Here is a 10,136-nt window from a genome sequence, read left to right as displayed (position 1 = left end):
CCGACTCTGCTCTCCCCGCCTCCCGGCGCCCTCACCCCCCGCCCGCCGTCGCCCTCAGAGCGCGCGGTCGGGCGCAGCCCCTTTTGGCACCGAGGCTTCCAGGTGCCCAGCGCGGAGGCGGAGCCGGGTTACAGCCGCCTCCGCGGCGCCACGGAGAAGACCCCCGGGAGTTCGGTAGCCCCAGCGCTCCTTCTGAGGCTCCAGCGCCCCAAACCTCCACCAGCTCACCTCACTCCTCCTCTCGGCGCTCCGGGCGCGAAGCTAGCGACTTGCTAGCAAAGCAAAGACCGCAGCGCCAAGTGGCGCGCGCTGGGCAGTGGCCCGGGCAACCCCGATCGCAACTGTAGACCTCAGCCGAGCCGGCCGGCCAGCGGGCAACAGGACCATGACTGCCGAGCGACCCGGCTCGCGTGTCCCCGCGCACAGCCTCCTGTCTGCCCTCTGGGCGGCATCGCTGCTCCTGCTGGGTGTGCCGCGCCTTTCGGTGCGGGCGGATGGTGAGTGTTCCAGAGGCGACAGGGCCTGGGGTGGAGCGTGGGGTCCGGCGGGGAAGGCGACTCTCCCCAGAGCTGCTCCTTCGGAAGGGCAGGGCAAGCATCAAGCCCGGGAGGAAGGAGGCGAGCGGAGGTCCTGTGACCCAGCACCCCTCTCCCGGTCCATCTGCGCGCCAGAGCGCCCAGCACCAGCCTAGGTGCTTGGACTCTCCCTCCCTTCGCTGAGGGCGCGCACTGGGAAGAACCTGTGAGTTGGTCCTGCGGTCCCGCCGCTAGCTTTTCCAAGGTCCAGGTTAAAGCTTTTTAGAATGAAATCACGTCTTGGGTGCCCTAGAACCACCTTGGCTGGGATTACGTTTCCACCATCTTTCAATTTCTCAAGGACTGTTAAATGTGTTGGACGACAGGACCGTTAGGTAGATAACAACCTCGGATGCACTGACTTGGACCAGGACGATCTAAACGATGAGTGGGAATTCACTAGGCGAAGAGAAGAGAGTGCCTTGGGTAGAGGGAATAGCTGTCGCTTCTGCAAAGACTCTGAGTGGCAGGGAAAATGGGACAGATGATTAAAAAAAACAATGGGGCTGGAGCCCATGCAAGGTGGGGATGAGACATGAAATATAGGAGATTCTTTTGAGAATTGACCCGCTTTGGTTTTTGAACCTGAATTCAGCTTTTAATACCTGCCTTAAGTCAGCAGGTTCGGGGGGCCCAGTATCAATTCCTTTTGAAAAGCTAATTCAACCGTGTGTGTGTGTGTGTGTGTGTGTGTGTGTGTGTGTGTGTGTTTTTAAGTTATAGATGGACACAATACATTTATTTTATTTGTGTATCTTTATGTGATGCTGAGGATAGAACTCAGTGCCTCATGCATGCTAGGCAAGCGCTCTGCCCACTGAGCCACAACCATATTTTGATTTTGGCACAAATGCCCCTGAACTTAACGCAGGAGGATCTAAAAGGAAGCAAACTTAAAAACCATCAGTCTTCACATCCATGAGGGTTTCTAATAAGTCAGGCGTAGGATGACTCAGATTTTTAAAGGAGGAAACCCCTCAGCCAATGCAGGATGCTTTGTGTATTTTAAAATATTATTCTTTTTTTTTCTTTTTTGGGGGGGAGTACTGGGGATTGAACTCAGTGTCACTCGACCACTGAGCCATATCCCCAGTCCTATTTTGTATTTTATTTAGAGACAGGGTCTCACTGGGTTGCTTAGTGCTTCCCTTTTGCCAAGGCTGGCTTTGAACTCGTGATCCTCCTGTCTCAGCCTCTGGAAGCCCTGGGATTACAAGCGTGCACTACCACCCTCTGCTGAAATATTATTCTTAAATGCATCATAATGGACAAAACTAGACAACATTGACAAAAAGAAGCGTGGTGATTAAGGAAAAGGGAAAGCCAAGGAAAAATAATAAAATACTGCAGATATTATCTTGAAGTTTTATGCTCTTTGCTGTACCTGTAGGGTGGAAGTCTCTTTCTAATTAAGGATGAATGTCTTATTTCCTTCCTGTCCTCAGAGTTAGCTGTGAACGATTTTATAACTGTTAGCGATCACTGTTAATTTTTTAAATTGAGATGTGAGTCACATGAAATTTACCATTTTATAATGTACAACTCAGTGGATTTTAGTATAATCATCATATTGTGCAAACCATGCTTGGGCATCTAATTCTAGAACACTTCTATCAGCCCCAAATGAAACAGTAGTTATTAACAGCCAGTCCATTGGTAATTCTTTAGAATTTTGGGCCTGATGTAAAGTTATTTTTTAAAAAAGTTGATTTTAAGGAATGCACGTCAAATGAACTGGAGCTAGTATTAACTTTTGAACTACGTATACTTTTGTACCAATTTTAGTTCCTTTTAAAGAAATATCTACGAGGTTTTAGAGTTTTGCCCCATTGTGACTACTTAAGTGGAATATGACATGGATACTCATCAATATTTTGTACCTATCTGGCTTGATGTGGGTCATAGAAAATTGAAGGCAAAAATGTCCTTGAACAAAGGGAAAGAGAGAACAACATTCAAGGACAAGTCTCCTTGTGACTTGCTGAAAATATTTCCTTTCTCCTTCCTCCTTTTTTATCCTCTCCACTTTTCCAATGAAGAACTAGAAGTCCACTTCCTTTTAAGAAATTCTGCTTGCTGAGCTCCATCTTTTATAATAGAGCCATTGAAGAATTATAAGCTACATTATGAAAAGATTCTTTACTCAATGTATGTTTAGCTAGCACCACTTCCCACAGTTAGTTATTTGTGTGCTATATGTTGGGAGGAGGAAGAATAAATGCTCAGCTAAACTGTGATGCACACATTACATTATGTGGAGAGAAATTATTTCTAAATAATACATCAGAAGAAAAAGGCAAATGAAAAATATTTATTTTACTTTTGACTAATGAGACAAACATCTCACACATAAAGGAGACCTGCCACTGGACTTTTGAATACTTTCAAAATGGGGGAAAAAATCTTCATGTTAGTTAAATACAAATTAAATGTTTGGGTAATGATTATAGGGAAAGATTCATTCAAGAGATATTTATTGAATTTCTATTAGGCACTATATAGAATGATGAAGAGAAATAAGTGCTTTCTATTAGGGAGCTTAAAAATCCAGCTGGGAAAATGGAAAAAAAAAAGTGGGAGGATTTCACAGAAATCTAAAGTATACCAGTAGAAGAAGGGAACCAGGAGGAGAAAGGATACAGGAGGTTCTAGGGAATGAAATCAACCAAATTATATTGTTTGCATGTAGGAATATATAACAACAAATCCCACTCTTATGTATAATTATCATGTACCTACAAAAATTTTATTTTAAAAATCCAGTGGGGGAGGGAATCATTAGGCTAATAATTCTATGAATGAAATATGAAATTGCAATTTTAGTCATTGATAATAGTAAAGAACAGAAAGCGCTCTGAGAGAATAATATGGGAGATTTTGACTTGATGCAGGAGAACCTGAAAGATGAGTAAGAATTAACTAGCAAAAGAAGGCAAAGAGTGTTCCGGGAGGAGAATTGTGTTGAAAGAACCTGTAAGTTGGTAGGGGAAATGGGGCATGGGAGATAATGGTTGGAGCTGAGGGTCCATGGAGAAGTGGTTCAAGATGGTGCTAGAGAAATTGGTAGGGTCAAGATAATTTGGAGCCTCATAGGAGAGGAAGCTATTGAGTGGTTTCAAGTAGTAGATTAGATCTGATTAGATCCACAGTTTGACAAAATCACCAGAACAGTGATGTAGGGAGGATGGATGTGACTGGGGCATTCTTGGATATAGAAAGACCATATCAGATATTTCAAGAGGAAAGATGGGGCTGGAAGGAGCAAATGGAAAAGATCTGGACTCAAGAGAAAAATGGACCATCTCTGCTGGGCTCAGGGGCGCACACTTGTAATCCCTGTGGCTCGGGAGGCTGAGGCAGGAGAATCACAAGTTCAAAGCCAGCCTCAGCAACTTAGCGAGGCCCTAAGGAACTCAGCAAGACCCTGTCTCTATATAAAATATAAAAAAGGGCTGGGGATGTGGCTCAGTGGTTGAGTCCCTTTGGGTTCAATCCCCAATACCAAAACCAACCAACCAACCAACCAACCAAACAAACAAACAAAAAACCAAAAATGTGCCATCTCTGTAAGGATGGTCTTTAAGATCACATGTGGATGGAACCCTAAGCAAAATTTTCACAGTGAGAAGAGAAGACTTAGGAGTGACCCTGGAGCAAGGGCAACAGGTTTAGGATTATTGAATCTATCACCAAATGTATCGGGCTGTAATTTTCATTTCTTGTCAGGTGTTGGTATTAGGGTTATGATGGTTCCTAAAGGGATTGGAAAGTTGTTTCTTCTTCTGTTCTCTGAAAGGGTTTCTGTAAAGTGAGACTTTTTTTTTGTTTTGTCTTATTTGTTTGCCTGATTTGTTAGTGACATCATTTGTGTTTGGAGTTTTTCTTGTGGAATGATTTTAGATAATGAATTTAATTTCATTAGTAGATAAAGGAATATTAAGATTTTAAAAATCATTCGTGTCCATTTTTCTGTTGTTCTTTTTTAAGAAAATTTCCCATTTTCATCTAAGTTGTCAAATGTGCTGGCATATATAACACAACCGTCTGTAATTAGCATTTCGATGTCCTTGGGATCTGTAGTGATGTTCTCTTTCATTCTTGATATTGGTGATTTGTGTTTTCTCTTTCTGTCTTATATCTTTTATTAGGGATTTATCAAAATTTTTTAAACCATCTTTTGGCTTTGGTGTATTTTCTGTGTTCCTTTCCATTTCATTGATTTGACTCTACATTTATTATTTCCTTCTTTCCATTTCTTTAGAAGCTTTGATTTTTGTGTTCTTTTTCAGAATGTTTTACAGATATAATCTTAGATCATTAATATTTCAACTATACTTTTTTTGTAATATGAACCTTGAGGTTATAAATTTCCCTTAAATCTAGTTACTCCACAAGATTTTGTCCTGTAAGTTAAAAATGTTTGATTTTAATTGTGGTTGCTTCTTTGAGCACATGGCTCGTTTGGAAGTATATTTTGAAATTTCCAAACACAAGGGAATTTTCCTAGTTATTACTTCATCATTGAGAGGCAGTATAACGCAGTGATTAAGATCAGTGACAGAGAGCCAAATTGCCTGATTTTGTATACCAGCTATGTGATCTAGGGCGAGAATTAAGAGTAAGCCTTAACTATAAAATGGGGCTAATAACACCTATATCATAGAGTTGTTATAAGGATTAATATAATGAATATTCATAAAACATTTATACTACTAGGCCTATAGTAAACATTATGTAGGTATTTGATAAATAAAAGAAATGATTTTGGCTTGTTTTTGCTGTGATCTAAAAGCATTGTTTGTATGATTTTGGTCTTTCATGTTTTGTTTTGTTTGTTTGATTTAAGGTGGTTTTTTTTTTTTTGTTTTTGGCAATACTGGGGACTGAACCCAGGGGTGATCCACCACTGAGCTACATTCCCAGCCCATTTTACTTTTCAGACAGGGGTCTTACTAAGTTGCAGGAGCTAGGCCTTAAACTTGGGATCCTCCTGCCTCAACCTCCCAGGAAGCTGGGATTACAGGCATGAGCTGCCAAGCCATACCTGAGATTTCTTTTAGATTTGTAATAATTTGATCAGTTTTACAAATGTTCTGCATGTGCCTAAAACAGATGTATATTCTGTAGTTTGGTATGCAGTTAAATACCTGTAATCTCAGCGACTCGGGAGGCTGAGGCAGGAAGATCACGAGTTCAAAGCCAGCTTCAGCAAAAGCGAGGCGCTTGATCAACTCAGTGAGACCCTGTCTCTAAGTAAAATACAAAATAGGGCTGGGGATGTGGCTCAGTGGTCGGGTGCCCCTGAGTTCAACCCCCCCCCCAAAAAAAATAGATGTTTCGTTCTGTTTTTTTCTTCCCTGCCTATAAACCTGATGGGGCCACCCAAAGTATTGCTTTATCCCTCCACGAGGCTCCTAGGGACCACAGTGCTCCCTTCCATGCCATGATTTTCCTGCCTAAAGTTCTCTTTTGCTTCAGCCTGGGCTTCTGCCTCTGCCTGAATTCATGTTCTCATTCCCATGTCAGTCACACGCTCTTAGAGGCCTGCTGCATACCCACATGTTGATGTGCTGCAGGAAGCCATCATGTAGCACACATGGTCCCCGCTGTCTAGCCAGTAGGAGAGAAGCTTAGTGTGTGCAAGTGAATTTGTTGTGGGAAGGGCCTGGTAATGTCCTCAGGCAAGGGACAGAGGGAAGTGAAGCAACCTGTTGTGCAGTGGGTCACCAAAGATGGGGGAGGCAGAAGGAGACAGAGCTGAGTCCTGAATCCGTGGGGCACCAGTGACCTACCTCAAGGAAACCCAAGTAGCTGAGCCTTGCCTCACCGTGTTTATAAAACATCTTTTAAAATAAAGAGTTGAAAGGTTTATCTAGATAACAGGCCAGAGTGGCTGGGTTTTTGTTTGTTTGTTTGTTTGCTTAAGAATACAAGAGCAGGACTCGGCTCCTTACTCCCGGGAAGACGCACACACGGACAACCATCGGGTTAAACTCATGGTGAGCCGCAGCGTGGTTCTTAGGAGAAACGCGCGTCCTCATAGAGATCAAGACCACTTCCATTACCCTCTAGTCCCAGGTGGTGCTGAAACAATCAGGAACACACCCTGCCACCACCACCCATTGGAAAAACAGGACCCCTCTGGGATTAAAGGAAGAACACCTCTCACGCAAAATAAATCAGCGGAGCTCTCAGTTTTCTGAGAATTATTTTCCGGGGATCCAACATGGCGGCCGGCGAGCAAGCAGCATTTTCTATACCTCCGCAGTAACAGGATCAGAGAGACACATAAATACACTTGCATGGGACCTGCTGAAGATCTTCTAACAATATTCCACTGGAAGGAGACCTGCCGATAACTAGTAAGTCTGTGTGAGGGGTCAGTTTGTCCCAGGCGACTGAATCTCGGCAACGCAGATCAGGGACACAATCCCGCCGGTCACGGCGGCGGCTGATCTGGGCCCTGCAGGGCTGAGTCTGTGAACGGCCTCTGGCGGTTCAGAGCTAGGACCCACACTCCTACCACCCCACCCCCCTCCAGCCGGTTCGGAGCAACGCGGAGCAGGGACACAATCCCGCCGGTCACGGTGGCGGCTGATCTGGGCCCTGCAGGGCTGAGTCTGCGAACTGCCTCTGGTGGTTCAGCGTTAGGATCCACACTCCTACCACCCCACCCCCCTCCAGCCGGTCTGGAGCAACGCGGAGCAGGGACACAATCCCGCCAGCCACGGAGGCGGCTGGACTGGGCCCCGCAGGCCTGAGTCTGTGAACGGCCTCTAGCGGTTTGGCGCTAGGACTTTGGCAGCGCTTAGGGCTGAGTTTCAGCTTTGAGACAGAGGAGAGAAGCGGTCCAGTTTGGTTCCAGACACTGGTCGGACCACAGAGGAGGACAGCAGCCGCCATTTCAGAGAGATGATGTAATCATCCCCATGTTCTACTGATCACAGCTCATTCAGTTACGGAAGAGGTGATTTCAGGCTAGTAAATTTCAAAAACACAACAGTTGCACCAAGCAGAAAGAAGCGCGTGCAGTATGAAAAGACAAGGAAAGAAAGGATCACAAGCAATGCAGGTCAACTCAACTTTAGAAGAGGTAATAGCTGCAACAGATGGAATATCAGATAAAGAGTTCAGGATATATATGCTTCAGATGATCTGGAGTCTCAAGGAAGACATGAGACAGCAAAATCAGACAATGAAAGATCACATTGACAAACAAATCCAGGAAGTAAAAGATCAATTTCACAGGGAGATAGAGGTAATAATAAACAAATAAATAGAAATACTAGAAATGCAGGAAACAATAAACCAACTTAAAAACTCAATTGAGAATACTACCAGCAGAGTGGATCACTTAGAAGATAGAACATCAGACAATGAAGACAGAGTATTTCAACTTGAAAAGAACATAGATAGCTCAGCAAGTCTACTAAGAAACCATGAGCAGAACATTCAAGAGCTATGGGATAATATCAAAAGACCAAACTTAAGAGTCATTGGGATACAGGAAGGCACAGAGCTCCAAACCAAAGGATTAAGCAATCTATTCAGTGAAATAATACAAGAAAACTTCCCAGACATGAAGAATGTGACAGAATCCCAAATCCTAGAAGCCTACAGGACGCCGATGGTGCAAAATCATAAGAGATCCACACCTAGACACATTATAATGAAGATGTCCAACATACAGAATAAGGAGAGAATTTTAAAAGCTGCAAGAGAAAGAAAGCAGATTACATTTAGGGGTAAACCAATCAGGATAACAGCTGATCTCTCAACACAGACTCTGAAAGCTAGAAGATCCTGGAATAACATATTTCAAACACTGAAAGAAAATGGGTTCCAACCAAGAATCGTGTATCCGGTGAAATTAAGCTTCAGGATAGAAGATGAATTTAAAACCTTCCATGATAAACAAAAGTTAAAAGAATTCGCAGCTAGAAAACCATCTCTTCAAAAAATCCTTGGCAAAATATTACAGGAAGAAGAAATGGAAAATAACATTGAAAACCAACAATGGGAGGTAGGACAGTAAAGGGGGGAAAGTAGTCAAAGAGGATAACAAATCAGGTTTAGTAACATCAATAAACAAATATGGCTGGAAGAACAAATCATATCTCAATAATAACCTTAAATGTTAATGGCTTAAACTCACCAATTAAGAGACACAGGCTAGTAGAATGGATCACAAAACAAGACCCAACAATATGCTGCCTACAGGAGACACATCTGATAGGAAAAGATATTCATAGACTGAAGGTGAAAGGGTGGGAAAAATCATACCACTCATATGGACTGCGGAAACAAGCAGGAGTGTCCATACTCATATCTAATAAAATAGATTTCAAGCCAAAGTTAATCAAAAGGGATAAAGAAGGACACTTCATACTGCTCAAGGGAACCATACACCAACAAGACATAACAATCATAAATATATATGCCCCAAACAACGGTGCTGCTATGTTCATCAAGCAAACGCTTCTCAAGTTCAAGAGTCTAATAGACCACCATACAATAATCATGGGAGACTTTAATACACCTCTCTCACCACTGGACAGATCTTCCAAACAAAAGTTAAATAAGGAAACTATAGAACTCAATAACATAATTAATAACCTAGACTTAATTGACATATATAGACTATACCACCCAACATCAAGTAATTACACTTTTTTCTCAGCAGCACATGGAACCTTCTCAAAAATAGACCATATATTATGTCACAGGGCAACTCTTAGACAATATAAAGGGGTAGAGATAATACCATGCATCTTATCTGATCATAATGGAATGAAACTGAAAATCAATGATAAAAGAAGGAAGGAAAAATCAAGCATCACCTGGAGAATGAACAATAGGTTGCTTAATGATCAATGGGTTCTAGAAGACATTAAGGAGGAAATTAAAAACTTCCTAGAGTCAAATGAAAACACAGACACAACATATCGGAATCTATGGGACACATTGAAAGCAGTTCTAAGAGGAAAATTCATTGCTTGGAGTTCATTCCTCAAAAAAAGAAAAAACCAACAAATAAATGATCTCATACTTCATCTCAAAATCCTAGAAAAAGAAGAGCAAAACAACAGCAAAAGAAGTAGAAGGCAAGAAATAATTAAAATCAGAGCTGAAATTAATGAAATTGAAACAAAAGAAACAATTGAAAAAATCGACAAAACTAAAAGTTGGTTTTTTGAAAAAATAAATAAAATTGACAGACCCTTAGCCATGCTAACGAAGAGAAGAAGAGAGAGAACCCAAATTACTAGCATACGGGATGAAAAAGGCAATATCACAACAGACACTTCAGAAATACAGATGATAATCAGAAATTATTTTGAATCCTTATACTCCAATAAAATAGAAGATAGTGAAGGCATAGATAAATTCCTTAAGTCTTATGATCTGCCCAGATTGAGTCAGGAGGACATAGACAACCTAAACAGACCAATAACAATAGAGGAAATAGAAGAAACCATCAAAAGACTACCAACTAAGAAAAGCCCAGGACCGGATGGGTATACAGCAGAGTTTTACAAAACCTTTAAAGAGGAACTAACA

General features: G+C 42.2%; 1 protein-coding gene across 1 annotated transcript in view; it reads left to right on the top strand.

The window, feature by feature from the left end:
* Positions 1–385: 385 nt before the first annotated feature.
* Positions 386–10,136, top strand: part of Susd5 (sushi domain containing 5) — a 54,726-nt gene continuing 44,975 nt past the window's right edge. Inside the window, exon 1 of the mRNA XM_026405515.2 lies at positions 386–497. Within this exon, the coding sequence (XP_026261300.2) occupies positions 386–497 (112 nt within the window). The remainder of the gene's footprint in view (positions 498–10,136) is intronic.

This window comes from Urocitellus parryii, chromosome 3, assembly GCF_045843805.1.
Source record: "Urocitellus parryii isolate mUroPar1 chromosome 3, mUroPar1.hap1, whole genome shotgun sequence".
NCBI lineage: Eukaryota > Metazoa > Chordata > Mammalia > Rodentia > Sciuridae > Urocitellus > Urocitellus parryii.
This window is presented reverse-complemented; position numbering and strand designations above follow the sequence as displayed.